Below are 23,679 nucleotides of genomic sequence, written 5' to 3' on the forward strand. Positions count from 1 at the left end.
CAATTTTGTGAGTTGTGTTTGTAGATGCTCCTAGAGCGACAAATATTTCCACAATGTGGACAATGTTTCGGCGGCAAAGCGTCAATATATCAAGTGTCACCTCTTTGAGCACAAAATATTTGGTTGGTATGGAAAAAAAAAGGAAGGGAAATTACAATTGCAAGACACACAATTTTTTGGGAGAGACAAAGAAACATTTTGATGCAAAATGTTTCAGATAGGATAAAAAATGATCGTGAGAAGGACATGAAATACTTTTTACAGGACATGACATTTCGACGGAACGAGGAATATTTCGGCAAAATACATTTTACATGGGATAGAAATTTACGGCACGAAATAGCTCAAAACAATACGGCGAGAAGGACATGAAATGTTTTTGGACGACATCAAATATTTCAAAGAGCTTTGTTTTCTCTGTCTTCCGAAGTGACGAACAATTCGCCAAGAAGGACATGAGCATTTTGTTACGGGAGTAATGGTCCAATCCGTGGTGGAATCCTAGTCCCCGTGTACTATGCGGGATACCTTCGTATCCCCTACCCTTCATGATGCCGCTACATCAGTTGGGCCGACTGAAATAGCTCCCAGGTTTTGTTTTCTATTTGTTTATTATTTTAGCCTCAAAAAATTATTTATTATTTCCCACTTTTTCTATTTTAATTTCAAATCCAGGATCATATTTTGAAACTTGAGAACATTTCTGAAATTGTCAAACATCTTTTGAGATTAGAATGTTTTGAAATTCGGGAAGCATTTTTGCAAATTTCCGAAATGTATTTGAAATCTGAGATTTTTTGAAATCAAGAATACTGATAAAAATGAACATTTTTGAACTCCGAGAACATATTTTCAAAATTCATGAATATTTTATGAAACTTGAATCATTTTTCAGAAATTTCCAACTAGTTTTGGAATTTCGGAAATATTTTTTGAAATCATATTTTCAATTCTTTGCATTTTTTGAACTCTTTAAAAAATGAGAACATATTCCAAATCCATGAACTTTTCTTTCAAATTTGTGATCATTTTTTAAACTCATAATATTTTTAAAATTTGGAATATTTTTTCATTTCTGTAAACACTTTTTAAATATGATTTAAAGAAGGAAAAACAGAAAAAGAAATATACAAAAAAGGCGTCCGGTCCCACACATGGGCCAGCCAAAAAAGGGCACACTCGGGAAGGGGGGGGGTCAAGGGGTTGCACGTTTGCGTGGGCAAATTCTATTTGGCGTTTAAGTGCCCGTTTGCACACGGACACCTTTTTGATGGGTCATTTAAATTTGAATTTTTTGAATTGGTAGCATGAGGGGTACCCTAGCATGAGAGTATCTACGTGATGGTATCACCTGATATTCTCCCTCATGATCATTCTCCTCAACATAGAGATGTCAACATATTCAATTGTATTGCCTTTAATATCATACCTCCGGATAGCATTGAAACGTTGTTTGGGACGTGACTAAATGGAGTGGGCATAGTTATTGCTACACATATTCGTATAGAAGTATAGAAGTATGTGCATTGATTTGGACTATATGGAATTGTAGGAATGCCATGACTTTTAACAGACAAACACATATTTTTTATAGGTACTTTACAGGGCATCGACATTGGTCCGTACATGATCGTTACTCACTCCTGCAGAAACCAAGGAGCCTTTGGTTACCGAGTGTGTCCGGTGGGAGATGGTAGATGGGGATATCTACAACTGATTTGGATGGCGGTCCGGTAATATGATAGATGACTAGACATCCAGGCCTATGTTAGCCGGTTGTGGCATCTTTTGATTTATTTTTGATTATCTTGCTGCATCTTCGGAGATTGTTCAGAATCGCAGACTATTTGATTGCTTTTTTTAATAAAGTGTCTTCGTGCATCGTATTGATGCGGAGCCCTTTTCTAAAAAAAAGAGCTCTCAGCTCTCACTCTCCCCAGACGGAATCCCCTTTGGCTTTCTTCCCACCGTTTCATTTCCTTCCTGAGCTCCACAGGTTCCGGCTGCCTCTGTCATCGATTGCTGATCGAGCTCCCGGCGGTGGTCTTCCGTCGGTGGATGCAGAAGGAAGACAACTATTATTTCTTCAAGGACTTACCTATAATTTCTTATTCTTACCTATAATTTCAGTATACGGTCTTAGACCTTTCCGAAAAAATTTAGTTTAGGATGAATCTGTTGGTATTGGTTTATATGCTGATAAATTGTATACAAACTTGGTGAGTATTTATTAAGTTTGGATTTGAAAAAATTTATAGTACACATCCTATTATAAGACGGAGGGAGTACGCGGATCATGAGAAGAGTTTTTTTTTGCTAAGAAAAAGCCGAAAGTACCAGATGAGTCTTTTTTCGACAAAGGACGGCAAAATGAAGCATAAAGAGGATACAAACGACACACCCGGCCTTTGCATGGAATGTGAATGAACCTTAACTAGTTCTAATCCTGTCTTCTCTAAAAAAAAAGTTCTCATCCTGTCACTTGAAGTCTGATAAATAAGTACGGGGGAGCTCAACCATCTTCTTGTTGGGAAAGGTAAAGATTACTACTACTCCTAGCATTTACACTAGCATGACTCTTCGTGTAGAGCCTCTAGCACCCTTCGGATTCCACGCAAGCATTAAACCATGCCCACCCCATGCCCATCCATGGTGGATATTTAAGGGCTGTATAGAGTTAAACTGCGCATCAGTTAGTTTCACAAGTAGCACGACACCTCAGGACTGACTACGAGCGTCCACCTGCACACTGCATACGCCATGTCGAGACCAACCGTCGCGGTGAAGCTATTCATCAACAAGGAGAAGAAGAGGGTGTTGTTCGCCGAATCCGACAAGGACTTTGTGGACATCCTCTTCAGCTTCCTCACGCTGCCTCTCGGCACCATCATCCGTCTCTTCAACAGGCAGTCTGAGATCTGGTGCCTGGACGAGCTGTACAGGAGTGTGGAGAGTCTCGGCGAAGAACACTTCCAAACCAAGGATTGCAAGGCCATGCTCCTTCGTCCTGTCAATGCCGCGGCACTTCACTGCGATCGGCTTAAAGTCAAAGTCGACGACGCTGATCTGACGGCAATATATGTGTGCGCTCGATATGGGGCCTGTGATGAAAGGTACTTCAGCACAGTCCGAGATGTTACTTGCAGGTGTGGTGTTACCATGAATGGCACTAGGAGATGGCCGCAGATGTTGGCTTTTGAACGTGCGTATGCAGCTGTACAGGCGTGCCTACGCAATTCTTGCTTCGGCCGGCTACTTGACGGAACTTGCGTAACTAGCGACACAAATAAAACTGATCGATGGATTTGATGCCTAAAGGCTCATTGCTTTGTATTGCTTTTCGTTTTTCTGGTGTTACAATCAGCATCTCTAGGGTGTCTTTTATACACGTCCACAAGGGACTATAGAAATAGACTAGGACTAGGAATCCTAATACTACTAGGACTCGGTTTGGCTTTCTTTCCTAATCCTAAAGAAACAACATGATTAACTTCTACATTCACCTCCTTAATCTTGTTGCTTGACTTAACTTCTTGCACTCCGACTTTCCTCCTCATCTCGATGAACTTCTGTCGACCGAGGGACTTGGTGAAAATATCGGTAAGTTTGTTTTTTCGTGTTCACATGTTGAACCTCGATCAACCCTTCTTCAATGCACTCCCGGATATGGTGGAACCGGGTATCTATGTGCTTGCTCCTTTCGTGATGAACCGGATTTTTGCACAACGAGATTGCGGCTTGGTTATCGATCTTCAGTGACACCTTCTGCACCTCCCGCTTTGCAAGAATAGCTAGGAGTCTTCTCAGCCACACTGCTTGACAAGCCGCCGTGCTTGCCGCTATGTATTCTGCCTCGCATGAAGACAGTGCCACCACCTTTTGCTTCTGAGAATTCCAGCTAATCGGATTCGGGCCAAGGTAGAAAACCATGCCCGTTGTGCTCTTTCGGTCATCAACATCACCTGCCATGTCACTATCTGAATATCCATGAAGGATCAATCCTTCCTTTCCCTTTCTGTACGTGCAACAAAGATTAATGGCACCTTTCACATAGCGCAAGATTTGATTGACCGCGCTCATGTGCTCAGTTGTCGGATTCTCCATGAAACGACTCAGGATCCCGACTGAATAAGCCAAGTCAGGTCGGGTATGCACCAAATATCTTAGACTGCCCAAAATGCTTCGATACATTGTGGTGTCCACCGGCGGATTTGAGCTACACTTTCTCAACTTGTGACGTTGGTCCATTGGAACTTGTGTCTCGTAGCAATCTGACATGCCACACTTTTCCAATAACTTGACCGCATAAGTCGATTGACATAGGGAAATCTTTCCGGAGCTTTGCTTCACTTCGATGCCCAAGTAATAGTTGAGTAATCCCAGATCGCTCATGCTAAACTTGTTCTTCATTTGCGCCTTGAAACGTTCAATTTCTTGTACGCTATCTCCGGTGATAATCAGATCGTCGACATAAACTCCAACTAGCATTGAGCCTTTGGAGTTCTTTGTATAGACTGCGTGCTCGAAAGGACATCTCTTGAACCTGAGCGAGACCAGACTTCGGTCTAACTTTGAGTTCCAAGCTCTTGGCGCTTGCTTCAACCCGTAAAGTGCCTTCTTGAGCTTGTAAACTTTCCCTTCTTCACCTTTCTTCTCGTAGCCAAGGGGTTGTTCCACGTACACTTCTTCTGTGAGATCGCCGTTGAGGAAAGCGGATTTAACATCCATATGATGAACCTTCCAATCCTCTTGTGCTGCCAAAGCTAGGAGCAATCTCACCGTCTCGATTCGAGCAACCGGTGCAAACACCTCATCATAGTCAACTCCTTGACGTTGTACGTAGCCCTTTGCAACTAGTCTTGCCTTGTACTTCACAATGGCACCCTCCGTGTCCTTCTTTAACTTGTAAACCCACTTCAAACCTATCGTCTTTTGGTTTGGAGGTCGGGTTACCAAAGTCCACGTGCCATTGCTCTCAATCGCCTTCATCTCCTCATCCATGGCGTGCGTCCAACTAGGACTTTTGCTCGCCTCTACGAAGTTCGCCGGCTCCTCAACTCCGAAAATACATAGTCCGGAGTATTCGAGCGTAACTGGCTTTGTGTACTTGTATACTTTCTTGAGGGTCTTGTAGCGACGAGGCCCTGAGGAATCCGTTGTGGCCTGCGAAGGAGGTGACACAAATTGTGTCGATGTTGATGCACTTGAGAAAGATGGTTGAGTCTCGGGTGTGTCATCGACATCCGCGTCGTCGGCGTAGTCGTCGTGATCATGATCATCTTGATTGTCATCGTCACTATGCGCCTCGTTGTCGATGTTGTCGTCGAGATCTCCACCCGTGCCGTGCGCTTCGTTGTCGCTATCTCCTTGCGACCTATGCACGTCGTCGTCGGTGTCGGCACCATGATGATCACTACCATTGTGGTAACCTTGGTCGGGCATCTTATCAACCACTTGGACATCCTCCCCTGCATCATCATCAGTTGGAAATTCAACCGTGAATATGTTACTATTTGGAGCATTGTCGGCTGCGGCGCTCCAATTCCACGCTTGGTTTTCTTCAAACACGACGTCGCGTGAAATCCGTAGACGCTTGGTTTGTGGATCGTAGAAGCGGTATGCTTTGGTACCGGAACTCCTCTCGTATCCGATGAACATCATATTGGTGCTACGATCGGCAAGCTTTGAGAGATGCGGCTCCGTCGTCTTCACATGTGCCACACACCCGAACGTCCGTAGATGAGACACATTCGGCTTACGTCCGTAAATTACTTCATACGGAGTCTTGTCGATCACCGCCTTCGTTGGAGCCCGGTTGAGAAGATAGACCGCCGTCGAGACAGCTTCTCCCCAAAAAGTCCCCGGCAGGTTCTTGCTCTTGAGTAAACTCCTTGCCATGTCAACGACGGTTCGATTGCGCCTTTCAACGACCCCATTCTGCTGCGGCGTGTAAGGTGCCGTGAGGAACCTCTTTATGCCAATCTTCTCGCAGTAGTCGTTGAACTCATTCGACGTAAATTCTCCGCCGCGATCTGTCCGTAGAGCGCGAACCTTCAACTTGTGTTCCATCTCCGTTGCAGCCTTCAACTTCTTGAACGCTTCAAACGCCTCATCTTTAGACCGTAGGAGAACGACCCACATATATCTCGAGTAGTCGTCTACCACAAGGAAGAAATACTTCTTTCCAGCGTGAGTTGCCGGGGTGATAGGGCCACATAGATCACCATGGAGCAGCTCGAGTGCATCACTTGCACGATAGGTAGACTGAGCAGGGAATGGCCTGCGGTGCTGTTTTCGAACCAAGCACCCGTCACATACTCGATCAACATGGTCGATAACTGGCATCCCGGATACCATCTCCATCTTTGACATCTTCTTCAAGGCGTAGAAGTTAACGTGTCCAAATCTAGCATGCCATAACCATGAATCATCATCACTCTTGGCGAGCCAACACTCCGGTTGAGATTGATCAAGGTTGAGGATATAGAGCCTATTCCGTGTGCGATTAACACGAGCTAGCACGTTTCGGAGGTTGTCGAAGATCGTCATCACTCCGTTCTCGATATTCACCTTGCATCCATTCTCGTCAAGCTTCCCAATAGAGATAATGTTGTTGCGAAGCCGTGGGATGTAGTACACTCCGGTGAGTATGCGATGTTCGCCTGTGAGACCCTCAAAGAGGACAGATCCTTGCCCGCAAATCTCCACAGCTGAACCATCACCGAACTTGACCGAGCCTTCAACATCGTATTCCAGCTCGAGGAATTTCTCCTTGCACCCCGTCATGTGGTTACTGGCACCCGTGTCGAGATACCACGACACGTTCTGATCACCGGATAACTTTGGTGTCACTTTTTCCTCATGAAGTTGTTGGGGAACGTTGCATGGGAAACAAAAAATTTCCTACGCGCACGAAGACCTATCATGGTGATGTCCATCTACGAGAGGGGATTTCCGATCTACGTACCCTTGTAGATCGCACAGCAGAAGCGTTAGTGAACGCGATTGATGTAGTGGAACGTCCTCACGTCCCTCGATCCGCCCCGCGAACCGTCCCACGAACCGTCCCGCGATCCGTCCCATGATCCGCTCCGATCTAGTGCCGAACGGACGGCACATCCGCGTTCAGCACACGTACAGCTCGACGATGATCTCGGCCTTCTTGATCCAGCAAGAGAGACAGAGAGGTAGATGAGTTCTCCGGCAGCGTGACGGTGCTCCGGGGGTAGGTGGTGATCTAATCTCAGCAGGGCTCCGCCCGAGCTCCGCAGAAACGCGATCTAGAGGTAAAACCGTGGAGGTATGTGGTCGGGCTGCCGTGGCAAAAGTTGTCTCAAATCAGCCCTAATACCTCAGTATATATAGGAGGGAGGGAGGGGAGGAGGCAGCCTCAAACCCTCAAGGTTTGGCCGAAATTTGAGGTGGAGGAGTCGTACTCCAATCCTACTTGGAGTAGGATTCCGCCTTCCCACTTGGAAACTCTTTCCACCTTCTGTTTTTTCCTTCTCAAACCCTATGGGCCTTAGTGGGAACTTATTCCAGCCCACTAGGGGCTGGTTTATCTCTTCCCATAGCCCATTAGACCCCTTGGGGCGTGACACCCCTCTCGATGGTCCCCGTCACCCCTCCCGGCACTCCCGGTACACTACCGATGAGCCCGAAACTTTTCCGGTAATGCCCGGAAACTTTCCCGTAACCAAATGAGGTCATCCTATATATCAATCTTCGTCTCCGGACCATTCCGGAAACCCTCGTGACGTCCGTGATCCCATCCGGGACTCCGAACAACATTCGGTAACCAACCATATAACTCAAATACGCATAAAACATCGTCGAACCTTAAGTGTGCAGACCCCGCGGGTTCGAGAACTATGTAGACATGACCCGAGAGACTCCTCGGTCAATATCCAATAGCAGGACCTGGATGCCCATACTGGATCCTACATATTCTACGAAGATCTTATCGTTTGAACCTCAGTGCCAAGGATTCATATAATCCCGTATGTCATTCCCTTTGTCCTTCGGTATGTTACTTGCCCGAGATTCGATCGTCAGTATCCGCATACCTATTTCAATCTCGTTTACCGGCAAGTCTCTTTACTCGTGCCGTAATACAAGACCCCGCAACTTACACTAAGTCACATTGCTTGCAAGGCTTGTGTGTGATGTTGTATTACCGAGTGGGCCCCGAGATACCTCTCCGTCACACGGAGTGACAAATCCCAGTCTCGATCCATATTAACTCAACTAACACCTTCAGAGATACCTGTAGAGCATCTTTATAGTCACCCAGTTACGTTGCGACGTTTGATACACACAAAGCATTCCTCCGGTGTCAGTGAGTTGTATGATCTCATGGTCATAGGAACAAATACTTGACACGCAGAAAACAGTAGCAACAAAATGACACGATCAACATGCTACATCTATTAGTTTGGGTCTAGTCCATCACATGATTCTCCTAATGATGTGATCCCATTATCAAGTAACAACACTTGCCTATGGCCAGGAAACCTTGACCATCTTTGATCAACGAGCTAGTCAACTAGAGGCTTACTAGGGACAGTGTTTTGTCTATGTATCCACACAAGTATTGTGTTTCCAATCAATACAATTATAGCATGGATAATAAACGATTATCATGAACAAAGAAATATAATAATAACTAATTATTATTGCCTCTAGGGCATATTTCCAACAGTCTCCCACTTGCACTAGAGTCAATAATCTAGTTCACATCACCATGTGATTTCAACGAATCCAACACCCATATAGTTCTGGGGTCTGATCACATCTTGCTCGTGAGAGAGGTTTTAGTCAACGGTTCTGAAACTTTAAGATCCGTGCGTTCTTTACAAATCTTTATGTCATCTTATAGATGCTGCTACTACGTGCTATTCGGAAATGCTCCAAATATCTACTCTACTATACGAACCCGTTTCACTACTCATAGTTATTCGGATTAGTGTCAAAGCTTGCATCGACGTAACCCTTTACGACGAACTCTTTAACCACCTCCATAATCGAGAAAAATTCCTTAGTCTATTTAGTTACTAAGGATAACTTTGACCGCTGATCAGTGATTCAATCCTGGATCACTCTATGTACCTCTTAACAGACTTGCTGCAAGGCACACATTAGGTGCGGTACTCAGCATGGCATACTTTAGAGTCTACGGCTAAGGCATAGAAGACGACCTTCGTCTATTCTCTTTATTCTGCCGTGGTCGGGTTTTGAGTCTTACTCAAATTCACACCTTACAACGCAACCCAGAACTCCTTCTTTGCTGATCTATTTTGAAGTCCTTCAAAAATTTGTCAAGGCATGCATCTTGTTGAAACTTCCATTAAGCGCTTTTGATCTATCTCCATAGATCTTTGATGCTCAACGTTCAAGTAGCGCAATCCAGGTATTCCTTTGAAAACTCATTTCAAACAACCTTGTATGCTTTACAGAAATTCTACATTACTTCTGATCCACAATATGTCAACCACATATACTTATCAGAAATTCTATAGTGCTCCCACTCACTTCTTTGGAAATACAAGTTTCTCATAAACCTTGTACAAACCCAAAATCTTTGATCATCTCATCAAAGTGTATATTTCAACTCCGAGATGCTTGCACCAGTCCATTGAAGGATCGCTGGAGCTTGCATACTTGCTAGTATCTTTATGATCGACAAAACCTCCTAGTTGTATCACATACAATGTTTGCTCAAGGAAACCGTCGAGGAAACAATGTTTTCACATCCTATGTGCAATATTTCATAAATAATGCAGCAACTACTAACATAATTCTAACAGACTTCAGCATCGCTACGAGTGAGAAAGTCTCATCATAGTCAACTGTTTGATCTTGTCGGAAACATCTTTGCGACAAGTCGAGCTTTTCTTAATAGTGACTTATCACCATCGTCGTCTGTCTTCCTTTTAAAGATCCATCTTTACTCAATAGTCCTACGACCATCAAGTAGTTCTTCCAAAGTCTACACTTTGTTTTCATACATGGATCCTCTCTCGGATTTCATGGCTTCCAGCCATTTGTCGGAGTCCGGGCCCACCATTGCTTTCTCCGTAACTCGTAGGTTCACTGTTGCTCAACAACATGACCTCCAAGACAGGGTTACCGTACCACTCTGCAGTAGTACGCGACCTTGTCAACCTACGAGGTTTGTAGTAACTTGATCCGATGCTCAATGATCACCATCATCAGCTTCCACTTCAATTGGTGTAGGCGCCACAGGAACAACTTCATGCGCCCTGCTACACACTGGTTGAAGTGATGGTTCAATAACCTCATCAAGTTCTACCACCCTCCCACTCAATTCTTTCGAGAGAAACCTTTCCTCGAGAAAGGATCTGTTTCTAGAAACAAACACTTTGCTTTCGGATCTGAGATAGGAGATGTACCCAACTGTTTTTGGATATCCTATGAAGATGCATTTATCCGCTTTGGGTTCGAGCTTATCAGACTGAAACTTTTCACATAAGTGTCGAAGCCCCAAACTTTCAAGAAACGACAGTTTAGATTTCTCTAAACCTCAGTCTATACTGTGTCATCTCAACGAAAATACGTGGTGCCCTATTTAAAGTGAATGCAGTTGTCTCTAATGCTTAACCCATAAACGATAGTGGTAATTCGATAAGAGACATCATAGCATGCACCATACCAAATAGTGTGTGGCTATGACGTTTAGACACATCATCACACTATGATGTTCTAGGTGGCATGAACTGCGAAACAATTTCCACATTGTCTTAACTGCGTACCAAAACTCGTAACTCAGATATTCATTTCTATGATCATATCGTAGACAGTTTATCCTATTGTTACGACGAACTTCACTCCGAAACAGAATTGAACTTTTCAATATTTCAGACTTGTGATTCATTAAGCAAAATACTCCAGTATCTACTCAAATCGTCATTGAAGTAAGAACATAATGATATCCACTACGTGCCTCAGCACCCATTGGACTGCATACATCAAAATGTATCACTTCCAACAAGTTACTATCTTATTTCATCTCAATGAAAACAAGGCCTTGCTCATGTGGTATGATTTGCATGTCACTAATGATTCAAAATCAAGTGAGTATAAAGATCCATCAGCATGGAGCCTCTTCATGCAATTTATACCAACATGACTCAAGCGGCACTGCCACAAGTAAGTGGTACTATCATCATTACCTCGTATCTTTTGGCACCAATATCATGAACATGTGTAACACTACGATCGAGATTCAGTAAACCATTGAAGGTGATTATTCAAGAAAATAGAGTAACCATTATTCTCTTTAAATGAATAATCGTATTGCAATAAACACGATCCAATCATGTTCATGCTTAACGCAAGCACCAAATAACAATTATTTAGGTTTAACACCAATCCCGATGGTAGAGGGAGCATGCGACGTTTGATCATATCAACCTTGGAAACACTTCCAACACGTATCGTCACCTCGCGTTTAGCTAGTCTCCGTTTATGCCGTAGCTTTCATTTCGTGTTACTAATCACTTAGCAACCAAACCGGTATTCAATACCCTCATGCTACTAGCAGTACTAGTAAAGTACACATCAACATCATGTATATCAAATATACTTCTTTCGACTTTTGCCAGCCTTCTTATCTACCAAGTATCTAGAGTTGCTCCGCCTCAGTGATTGTTCCCCTCATTACAGAAGCACATAGTCTCGGGTTTGGGTTTAATCTTGGGTCTCTTCATTAGTGCAGCAACTGTTTTGCCGTTTCACGAAGTATCCCTTCTAGCCCTTGCCTTTCTTGAAACTTAGTGGTTTTACAAACCATCAACTATTGATGCTCCTTCTTGATTTCTACTTTCGCAGTGTCAAACATCGCGAATCGCTCAAGGATCATTGTATCTATCCTTGATATGTTATAGTTCATCACGAAGCTCTCACAGCTTGGTGGCAGTGACTTTGGAGAACAATCACTATCTCATCTGGAAGATTAACTCCCACTTGATTCAAGTGATTGTTGTACTCAGACAATCTGAGCACACGCTCAACGATTGAGCTTTTCTCCTTTACTTTGTGGACAAAGAATCTTGTCGGAGGTCTCGTACCTCTCAACAAGGGCACGAGCATGAAATCACAATTTCATCTCTTTAGAACATCACTTATGTTCCGTGACGTTTCAAAACGTCTTCGGTGCCTTTCTTCTAAGCCATTAAGTATTTTGCACTGAACTATCGTGTAGTCATCAGAAACGTGTATGTCGGATGTTCACAGCATCCACAAACGACGCTCGAGGTGCAGCACACCGAGTGGTGCATTAAGGACATAAGCCTTCTGCACAGCAACGAGGACAATCCTCTGCAAAGTTTTCTACTATCAACTTTCAACTAAATTTTCTCTAGGAACATATAAAAACAGTAGAGCTATAGTGCAAGCTACATCGTAATTCGCAAAGACCATTAGACTATGTTCATGACAATTAGTTCAATTAATCATATTACTTAAGAACTCCCACTCAAAAAGTACATCTCTCTAGTCATTTGAGTGGTACATGATCCAAATCCACTATCTCAAGTCCGATCATCACGTGAGTCGAGAATAGTTTCAGTGGTAAGCATCTCTATGCTAATCATATCAACTATACGATTCATGCTCGACCTTTCGGTCTCATGTGTTCCGAGGCCATGTATTCACATGCTAGGCTCGTCAAGCTTAACCCGAGTGTTCTGCGTGTGCAACTGTTTTGTACCCGTTGTATGTGAACGTTGAGTCTATCACACCCGATCATCACGTGGTGTCTCGAAACGAAGAATTGTCGCAACGGTGCACAGTCGGGGAGAACACAATTTTGTCTTGAAATTTTAGTGAGAGATCACCTCATAATGCTACCGTCGTTCTAAGCAAGATAAGGTGCAAAAAGGATTAACATCACATGCAATTCATAAGTGACATGATATGGCCATCATCATGCGCTTCTTGATCTCCATCACCAAAGCACCGGCACGATCTTCTTGTCACCGGCGTCACACCATGATCTCCATCATCATGATCTCCATCAACGTGTCGCCAACGGGTTGTCGTGCTGCTCATGCTATTACTACTAAAGCTACGTCCTAGCAATATAGTAAACGCATCTGCAAGCACAAATGTTAGTTTAAAGACAACCCTATGGCTCCTGCCGGTTGCCGTACCATCAACGTGCAAGTCGATATTAACTATTACAACATGATCATCTCATACATCCAATATATCACATCACATCGTTGGCCATATCACATCACAAGCATACCCTGCAAAAACAAGTTAGACGTCCTCTAATTTTGTTGTTACATGTTTTACGTGGTGACCATGGGTATCTAGTAGGATCGCATCTTACTTACGTAAACACCACAACGGAGATATATGAATTGCTATTTAACCTCATCCAAGGACCTCCTCGGTCAAATCCGATTCAACTAAAGTTGGAGAAACTGACACCCGCCAGTCATCTTTGAGCAACGGAGTTACTCGTAGCGATGAAACCAGTCTCTCGTAAGCGTACGAGTAATGTCGGTCCGAGTCGGTTCGATCCAACAATACCGCGGAATCAAGAAAAGACTAAGGAGGGCAGAAAAAGGCACATCACCGCCCACAAAAACTTTTGTGTTCTACTCGAGAAGACATCTACGCATGAACCTAGCTCATGATGCCACTGTTGGGGAACGTTGCATGGGAAACAAAAATTTTCCTACGCGCACGAAGACCTATCATGGTGATGTCCATCTACGAGAGGGGATTTCCGATCTACGTACCCTTGTAGATCGCACAGCAGAAGCGTTAGTGAACGCGGTTGATGTAGTGGAACGTCCTCGCGTCCCTTGATCCGCCCCGCGAACCGTCCCACGAACCGTCCCGCGATCCGTCCCAAGATCCGCTCCGATCTAGTGCCGAACGGACGGCACCTCCGCGTTCAGCACACGTACAGCTCGACGATGATCTCGGCCTTCTTGATCCAGCAAGAGAGACAGAGAGGTAGATGAGTTCTCCGGCAGCGTGACGGTGCTCCGGGGGTAGGTGGTGATCTAATCTCAGCAGGGCTCCGCCCGAGCTCCGCAGAAACGCGATCTAGAGGTAAAACCGTGGAGGTATGTGGTCGGGCTGCCGTGGCAAAAGTTGTCTCAAATCAGCCCTAATACCTCAGTATATATAGGAGGGAGGGAGGTGAGGAGGCAGCCTCAAACCCTCAAGGTTTGGCCGAAATTTGAGGTGGAGGAGTCCTACTCCAATCCTACTTGGAGTAGGATTCCGCCTTCCCACTTGGAAACTCTTTCCACCTTGTGTTTTTTCCTTCTCAAACCTTATGGGCCTTAGTGGGAACTTATTCCAGCCCACTAGGGGCTGGTTTATCTCTTCCCATAGCCCATGAGACCCCTTGGGGCGTGACACCCCTCTCGATGGTCCCCGTCACCCCTCCCGGCACTCCCGGTACACTACCGATGAGCCCGAAACTTTTCGGTATGTTACTTGCCCGAGATTCGATCGTCAGTATCCGCATACCTATTTCAATCTCGTTTACCGGCAAGTCTCTTTACTCGTTCCGTAATACAAGATCCCGCAACTTACACTAAGTCACATTGCTTGCAAGGCTTGTGTGTGATGTTGTATTACCGAGTGGGCCCCGAGATACCTCTCCGTCACACGGAGTGACAAATCCCAGTCTCGATCCATATTAACTCAACTAACACCTTCGGAGATACCTGTAGAGCATCTTTATAGTCACCCAGTTACGTTGCGACGTTTGATACACATAAAGCATTCCTCCGGTGTCAGTGAGTTGTATGATCTCATGGTCATAGGAACAAATACTTGACACGCAGAAAACAGTAGCAACAAAATGACACGATCAACATGCTACGTCTATTAGTTTGGGTCTAGTCCATCACATGAGTCTCCTAATGATGTGATCCCATTATCAAGTAACAACACTTGCCTATGGCCAGGAAACCTTGACCATCTTTGATCAACGAGCTAGTCAACTGGAGGCTTACTAGGGACAGTGTTTTGTCTATGTATCCACACAAGTATTGTGTTTCCAATCAATACAATTATAGCATGGATAATAAACGATTATCATGAACAAAGAAATATAATAATAACTAATTATTATTGCCTCTAGGGCATATTTCCAACAGAAGTAGCACCTTCCGGCTTGGTTTCACAACCACCGTTTCAGCGAGATCACAAACTTCGGCCATCAGAAGACCTGGACCTTCGTCTTCCTGCTTTGCCAAATTTGCCTTGATCTCCCGCTTGTTAGGCTTTCGACAATCCTTCGCAAAGTGACCCATCTTATTGCAGTTATAGCACTTGACCTCGGACAAGTCCAAGTTCCGTGGTTTCTGCTCTTTAGATTGGCCCGCCTTACCACGACCTTGTGGTTTGCCTTTTCCTTTGCCTTTTCCGGTTTGTCCATCGCCCTTCGTGTTGCTTGAGCCTTCGCCATCGTCACGCCTTCCTTTGCTACTTGGGGCCTCCCAATCTGTGCGCGAGTACATGAGTTGGTCACTACCTCCTCCTTTGCCTTTCCGACAGCCACGAGCATTTTCTTCCCATGTCCGCAATCGTCCGATCGCCTCCGTTATGGTCATGTCGTCGATGTCGTAAAGCTGCTCGAGCGTGCCGATGATGTACGTGAATTTATCAGTCACTGAACTGAAAAACTTCTCCACGATCTCGGTCTCATCGAGCTTTGCACCAAGCGCGCGGATCTCTCCCACCAAAGTAGTAAGACGCATGGCGTAGTCATTCACCGATTCACTTTCCTCCATCTGCAACTTGTGAAATTGGCGCTTCAGCACTTGTGCCCGAGCCTTGGTGACGCGATCTTCTCCGATCCTCATCTCCTTGAGTGCGTTCCACGCCTCTCTTGCCGTCTCGAACTTCGCCAATGTCATTAGTACGGAATCCGGCACGGACTGGGCTATGGCGGCCATGGCACCTTCGTCGCGCTCCTCGTCGACGTCGTCGTCCGTGATGGCCTCCCACACTCGAAGGGATCGAAGAATAATCTTCATCTTCACCGCCCACACGCCGTAGTTGGCGTCACTGAGCATCGGGTACTGGATGGGGATGTTGCGATGCGCGTGGACGTTGGCGCCGCTCGTTCCTCCACCACTGGTTGCTGACTTGACGCCCTTCTTCACCTTGTCGCCGTTCTTGTTCGCCTTGGCACCGCCGCTGCCGGACTTGACCGACTCAGCGTCGCTGTCCGTCATCGTAGATCGTAGATCGTCGAGGCTCTAGATACCAATTGTTGGCTTTTGAACGTGCGTATGCAGCTGTACAGGCGTGCCTACGCGATTCTTGCTTCGGCCGGCTACTTGACGGAACTTGCGTAACTAGCGACACGAATAAAACTAATCGATGGATTTGATGCCTAAAGGCTCGTTGCTTTGTATTGCTTTTCGTTTTTCTGGTGTTACAATCAACACCCCTACGGTGTCTTTTATACACGTCCACAAGGGACTATAGAAATAGACTAGGACTAGGAATCCTAATACTACTAGGACTCGGTTTGGCTTTCTTTCCTAATCCTAAAGAAACAACATGATTAACTTCTACAGCAGATCACTCTCGGTGATGGTAAACAAACTGCGGATGGGATTTTTTCCAAAGGTGGATGGAAGTTCATCATCACGGATGATCTTCAGGTTGCTCCTTCCTCTACGAGCCTCATGTTCTTCCTCATGGACAAGCTTGTGCTGCATGAACAACTGAATATCAAGGAGGAGGTGCTACATCTCAATTCCAATAAGGTCTGTCTCTCTACCTTGTTTTTTAAGATTTAAAATTTCCACGGATTCTATAGTGCAAATTGGAAAATTTCCATTCACTTATGGTTATGTTTTATTTCTTCCAGATAATTAGCTTGCTTAGGAGAGCGCTACTGTCTAAGCACCCTTTGACTGGCCTATATTTTGATGTTGCTATAACACCGATTGGTGCGAGTTCTTACCAGCTTCCTCACACTCTGTTCGCACCACAAGCAATTGAGGCTGAGCCTAAGTTCAAACCGATATCGATAAGGCTTGTTCAGACAAAGGATAATTCCTCGGTGTTGTATGCGGAAGTTAAACAAGACTTGGTTGATCTTTTGTTTGGCCTCCTTTGTATTCCTGTTGGTTCTGTAACGAAGACTTATAGTCAGTTGTCACCAAATGGATGTCTTGATAATCTCTACAAAAGTGTAAATGGAGCAGGGTGTGTAAAAGAAGACTGCAGAAGCTTACTCCTATGCCCAAAGCTGGCCCCTTTCTTTGGTTGCAGCAGTAATGTGCTCCAAGTAGAAGAATTACCTTGGAGATGTCATAATTCTCCACGTTCTCTTTACGAGATGAATCCAAAATCCCCCAAAAGAGGAGATGAAGCTTCTTATGGGGCTTATGTCAATGGAGGGTCCATCAACTTCATGGTGACCGACGATCTGCATATCGTCGATTTCTCCTTAGCCAAGAGTCTCCAAGCCATACGTGCAGCCAAGATTCCCAAGGGAAAGCTTGTGGAGAAAGAGCTAACCCTTGACAAAACCCAGGTATCAGCCAGCAAGGCAAGAGAAGTACTTGTTTTTCTCCCCTTTTCCAGTTTTTTATGTTCTCAACGGCTGCTTTTTTATGGCAACAGGTTTTGAAGCTTCTAAGAGCTGCTATGGTTACTCGCAATGCTCTCAGCAGTGTGTTCTTGCCTCCAATTCCAAAGAAGAGTGTCACCACCAACGCGGCGACACCGCGACAACACCAACTGTAGCCGCCATGGTGTCAGTACCTCTGCCGCCAAGAAGGAGCCCGCGGCTCCGAAAGCCCAATCAGAGTGACGGAACATGCGAAAACGGGACATGTCAAGAAGACATTTCTGCTAGCTTAGGATTGTGTCGTGCAAACTTGCAATCGTGTCTCAGTTGCTTGAATGAAGCCACTGTCCATCAGTTTACACAGTTGCTTGAAATTTTTCCCTTTTAGTTGCTTGATTTTTTTTCCGTTTTCCCTAACTACTAGTATCGCGTTTCGAGTGATTGGAACGACTTATCTGTGTTAAATTGGCATTCAAATGTTGAACGATGTCGAGGGCAAATCCTTTTCTATATATACGTTGTGGGCCCCTAATAAAGCGGGGGCGTTGGCAAATGGCCTGGCTCATTTCTGGCTCGGGCATTTTTTTCCTTTGTTCAGTCAAGTTTCCTCTAGTATGCCGCCAGTCCTGTTCGGTTTATCCATCTTGTTTTCCAAACATGAAAGTGGAATCTATAAGATAGAGAATCAGAGGTTACAGACCTTATAAATTCACTTAACATTAAGGCTGAAAGCATGTTATTAGATGACAATGATAGGTCGTTAAAAACGGATGCTGAGCTAAAATTAAAGCAACTCCTTAGAGAGGAGGAGTCGAAGTGGGCTCTTAGAGCAAAAGTTCGACATGTTGTACAAGGCGATGACAACACACAGTTCTTTCATCTAATAGCTAATGAAAAACATAGAAAGAAAAGAATTTACCAGCTAGAGCAAGACGAAGGTACAATAGTCGGAAATGAGAGGCTCAAATTGTACATATTTGAATACTATACAAAATTATTCGGGGCTCCCGAGGATACTTTTATTACCATGGATGAGCTTAGGGCCGATGACATACCTAAGCTCGGGACGCATGAGAATGAAGTCTTAATCGCACAGTTTGCGAAGAAAGAGGTGTTTGAAGCAATATCACAAATGAAGAATAATAAGGCTCCTGGACCAGATGGGTTTCCAGCGGAGTTCTACAAGAGATGTTCCAACATTATAAAAGGTGACTTGTTACCAATGTTCCAAGACCTATTTGACAGAAACTTGCAGCTTTTCATCTAAATTATGGGACAATCACGCTGTTACCGAAGAAGGAAGGGGCGGTGCGCATAGAGCAATTTAGACCTATTTGTCTTCTGAATGTTAGCTTCAAGATTTTTACAAAGGTAGGCACAAATCGGTTGACGCAGATTGCACATGAAGTAGTGCAACCTAGTCAGACGGCCTTCATGCCAGACAGGAACATACTAGAGGATGTAGTAGTCCTGCATGAAACGCTGCATGAAATCCACTCGAAGAAACTAGATGGGGTTATCTTCAAGGTGGATTTCGAAAAGGCATATGATAAGGTCAAGTGACCTTTCCTGCAACAGGCATTACGTATGAAAGAATTCGAGGAGATATGGAGGAAACATGTTGAATCTTTTGTACAAAAAGGAAGTGTTGGAATTAAAGTCGATGATGATATTGGGCATTATTTCCAAACTTTCAAGGGTCTCAGACAGGGAGATCCAATGTCTCCCATTCTATTTAATGTAGTTGCCGATATGTTGGTAATTTTAATAGGAAGGGCTAAACAGGAAGGCCAGGTAGGAGGACTGGTGCCACATCTGGTTGACGGTGGCGTGTCCATCTTACAATACGCCGATGATAAGATACTATTTTTGGAGCATGACATAGCAAAAGCAAGGAATATGAAGCTTATACTTTGTCTATTTGAACAATTATCTGGCTTAAAAATAAATTTCCATAAGAGTGAGTTGTTTTGCTTTGGAAAAGCCCAAGAGGAACAAAACACATATAAGGAATTGTTCGGATGTGAAATGGGGAGCCTACCTTTTAGTTATCTAGGCATTCCTATTCATTATCGGAAACTGTCCAATAGTGAGTGGAAATGTATAGAGGATCAATTTGAGAAAAAGCTAAGCTGCTGGAAGGGCAAATTGCTATCCTATGGAGGAAGACTAATTTTAATCAACACGGTTCTGACAAGTATGCCCATGTTTCTTCCGTCCTTCTTCGAGGTACCGGTAGGGGTACGAAGAAGATTGGACTTTTATCAATCTAGATTCTTCTGGCAGGCAGATGGGGACAAGAAGAAATACATGTTAGCCAGATGGGACATTATCTGTAGGCCCAAAGACCAAGGTGGTCTGGGAATTGAGAATTTAGAGGTAAAGAATAGGTGTCTGCTGAATAAGTGGTTGTTCAGACTGTTAGTTGAGACAGAAGGAATGTGGGCACAAATTTTGCATAATAAGTACCTACATTCCAAGACCTTAGCACATGTAACTATAAGACCCAATGACTCGCCATTCTGGAAGGGATTGATGAAAGTAAGATCAGCCTTTTTTCATAGAACAAAGTTCATTATTGGGAATGGGGAGGGTACTAGATTCTGGAAGAATTCGTGGCTGGGGGAGACGCCTCTAGCCACTCAATATCCAACTCTCTATAATATTGTGCAACGCAAGGATGCGTATGTAGCCACAATCTTACAGTCTAATCCTATAAATATACAATTCCGAAGAGCCTTGATAGGACACCGATGGGCAGATTGGCTTACCCTAGTTAGAAGACTCATGGACGTACAACTTTCCGACGAACCGGGTAGGGTGCGTTGGAAGCTCACAAATAGTGGAATCTTCACAATTAAGTCCATGTATCTCGATCTTATTGATACCTTTTTTTATCCCAAAATCCAGAAATATTTGGAAAGTAAAGGTTCCCCTAAGGATCAAGGTCTTTATGTGGTTTGTGCACAAGAAGGTGATTCTAACCAAGGACAACTTAGCTAAACGAAATTGGGAGGGTAATACTGTTAGACATAATCACGATTAGGCAACTGAGTCCGGCACGAACTTGTAGCTTTAGCCGAGTCGACCATGTATTGGTAGGATAGTAGTACTATATATACCTGTACGTGGCTCCCCTGTAAACCATCAAGATCGAAAGATCAAAGCAATAATATTCCTAGGAGCGACACGCTCCTGTTGCCATAACTCGGCGACCCGGCGTATAGTATTTCACGTGTGAGAGATAGATCGTAGTGGTGCTGCTAGCTAGCTAGGGTACGCGTCCAGAATCCATCCAGCTCGAGTTAATTGCAAAAGACTATCATAATTCGGGCCGTATTCACAAGTTAGTGCCATCTTTCAATTTTTTTGCAAATACGTACCAAGATACAGGTCGTAGTTTGCAGATCATGTATTTCTACGTATAGATGCTCTTCTGACAGATATGGCCCACCGGTCAGTCTCTTACAAAAAAATCGGCCCGGACCGCTTCGATGAGGGAAAAACCGACTATTTCTTTTCATCTAGACCGGACACGCAAAAAAAAACTTCATCTTGCATCTCCAGACCGAGCCCACCATCTCCCCCATCTCCCCTGCTCCTCCACCCCGCCTCCCCCTCACCGCCGGCGGTTCCCCTGCTCCTCCACCCCGCCCTCCCCCCTCACCGCCACCACCGTCGGCCACTCCCTCCACCCCCACCAGCACCGCCCCTCCCTCCTCCGCCCCCGCCCCCGCCTCCTCACCATCTCCCCTGCTCCCCCACCCCGCCTCCCGCATCTCTTCCGGCGCCTCGCCTCGGCGGGCTGCAACCTTACCTCGGCCCCTTCGCCTATCCGCTGCCCCAGCACGAGAGGCCCCCGCCCATGGAGAGCGCGCAGGCATGCCGGACGCACGCGACGACCACGTCGTAGCTCCCGCTCTGCGGCGCGACGCGGACGGCCTTCCCCCGGCGCGGCGTGTCCTCCGTCTTGTTCCCGAAGCATCCCCCGGCGCGGCGGTGCAGCGTGGTGGTCGACAACGTGGTGTGCGAGACGGCGACGCTGGTGCAGGTGCACAGCGCGCGGAAGCACGGCGTCTGTGTCCGCAAGGGCTACATCTCGTCCGACGACGACCGGTGGTTCATGGACGTGTTCCACGTCACCGACGCCGCGGGATGCAAGGTCGCCGACACCGACAAGCGGCTCGTCCGCCTCGAGTCCTCGCTCGCCACCGCGGCGGCCGCGCCCGACGCTTTGCCGCCTGCCAAGGAGGCGCTCTGCCTGCTCGAGCTCATCGACGTCGACCGCCCGGGGCTGCTCTCGGAGGTGTTCGCCGTGCTGCACGACCTGCGCTGCATCACCGTGGACGCCAAGGACTGGACGCACGGCGGCCGCGTGGCCGCCCTGGTGTTCGTCCGAGACGAGGACCCCGGCGCACCCATCCACGATGCAGCCGAGCAGCGCGGCGGCGGCGAGGCAGGCCAAGACGCGGCCGAACCCCGGCTGGCCCTGCGCGACGCGGTGGGGTGGAGGGAGTGGCCGGCGGGGTGTGGCGGTGGTGGCGGTGAGGGGGAGGCGGGGTGGAGGAGCAGGGTGGGCTTGGTTGGAGGAGAAGAAGGGTTTTTCTTTTTTGCCTGTCCGGTCCGGCTGGAGAGAGAGAGTCGGTTTTTCCCGGATCGAAGCGGTCCGAGCCGGTTTTCCGTGTAAGAGACTGACCGGTGGGTCATGTGTGTCAGAAAGAGCATCTATACGTAGAAATACAGGATCTGCAAAATACGGCATGTATCTTGGTACGTATTTGCAAAAAATTTGAAATATGGCACCAACTTGTGAATACGGCCCGAATTGTGGTAGTCTTTTGCAATTAACTCATCCAGCTCCTTGCCTACTTGCTTATTACCACTGCTACGTATACATCCTCTACGGAAAGTACTCGTACGAGGCATGTCGTACGGGATCAGTGCTAACAATTGGTATCTAGAGCTTGGTTTATTGGCGTGATCTTCGAAAAGCAATCGAAGGATCATGTCAAACCCGGGCAAGGAGATCGTTGTCGTGGGAGCTAAAGCACCGATGCCGATGGTTGGAGGGTCGCAATTCCGCCGGCTGGATCGAGAGGACTACACACTATGGGCGATGAACATGGAGGTCGCGATGGAGGGAGCGGAATTCTGGGAAGCTGTCGATCCCGGCGGCGCCGAGTACGCGAAGGGCGCGGCAAAGTACCGGACGGATCGTCAGGCGTTAACGGGGATCTACTCCGGCATGCCGAAGGATGTGCTGCAACACCTCGTCGGAAAGAAAACGGCAAAGGAAGCATGGGAGACCATCAAGATCCTACACCAGGGTCATGACCGTGTCAAGGAAGCACACCTTCAGTCCCTCATAAGAAGCTACGAATGCCTGAAGATGGAGGAAAGCGAGACGGTTGATCAGTTTGCCTCTCGTCTCAAGACCCTCGTCAACGGCATACGCGGCTATGGTTCAACTCTAGAAGAAGTTGTGATCGTCCGACGATTTTTGCGCGCCGCGCCGGCATGCTACATCCAAATCATCACGTCGATCGAGCAATGTCTTGACCTGAACACTCTCACGGTCGAGGATCTCGTCGGAAGGTTCAAGGCCCACGACGAGAGAATTCGTCTCAGCTTCGGCGATTCGAAGGAGAGTGAGCATCTCATGATTACAATGGCGCAATGGATGGCCCTGTCGAAAGGAAAGCAAGGTGGATCCCCAAGCGGTAGTAAAGCAAAGGATAAGCAAAGCCCGGCGAAAAAGGACCTCGCTGGACAGGAAGAAAAGGCTAGAAAACCAAGGAGAAAATTTGACATAAAAAAAGTAAGGTGTCACAATTGTGGAATCCTCGGTCACTTCAAGTCTGATTGCAAGAGTCCACCGAAGGAAAAAGCTCTCATGGCGAAGGGAGGCGATGATAGCGATATGATGCTCATGGTCGAAGTATGCGAGCTTATGGACGAGGATGGTCCAGTTTCGAAGGCACCAACTACCAAGGTTGTCACGCTCGACGAAGAGAAGGTTTACCTTCATGACAAGAAGAGGGTGAACACGGCGAGGCACGTGTGATACCTCGACACGGGAGCAAGCAACCACA

At 46.1% G+C, this 23,679-nt stretch overlaps 1 protein-coding gene across 1 annotated transcript; it reads left to right on the forward strand.

The window, feature by feature from the left end:
- Nucleotides 1-2,760: 2,760 nt before the first annotated feature.
- On the forward strand, nt 2,761-17,763 carry LOC123401896. Its single transcript, XM_045095758.1, has 4 exons — nt 2,761-3,151; nt 16,636-16,775; nt 16,880-17,551; nt 17,641-17,763. The coding sequence occupies exons 1-4, from the start codon at nt 2,761-2,763 to the stop codon at nt 17,761-17,763; spliced, it is 1,326 nt and encodes a 441-aa protein (XP_044951693.1).
- Nucleotides 17,764-23,679: the final 5,916 nt, after the last annotated feature.

The sequence above is a fragment of the Hordeum vulgare genome, chromosome 1H, assembly GCF_904849725.1.
Source record: "Hordeum vulgare subsp. vulgare chromosome 1H, MorexV3_pseudomolecules_assembly, whole genome shotgun sequence".
NCBI lineage: Eukaryota > Viridiplantae > Streptophyta > Magnoliopsida > Poales > Poaceae > Hordeum > Hordeum vulgare.

Excerpts from the sequence above, each read along its gene's own strand:
- LOC123401896 (XM_045095758.1), top strand. The coding sequence starts at position 2,761 with ATGTCGAGACCAACCGTCGCGGTGAAGCTATTCATCAACAAGGAGAAG. Across the intron at positions 3,152-16,635 it reads AGATGTTACTTGCAGGTGTG|GTGGATGGAAGTTCATCATC; the intron begins GTGTTACCATGA and ends TTTTTTCCAAAG. Across the intron at positions 16,776-16,879 it reads TACATCTCAATTCCAATAAG|ATAATTAGCTTGCTTAGGAG; the intron begins GTCTGTCTCTCT and ends TATTTCTTCCAG.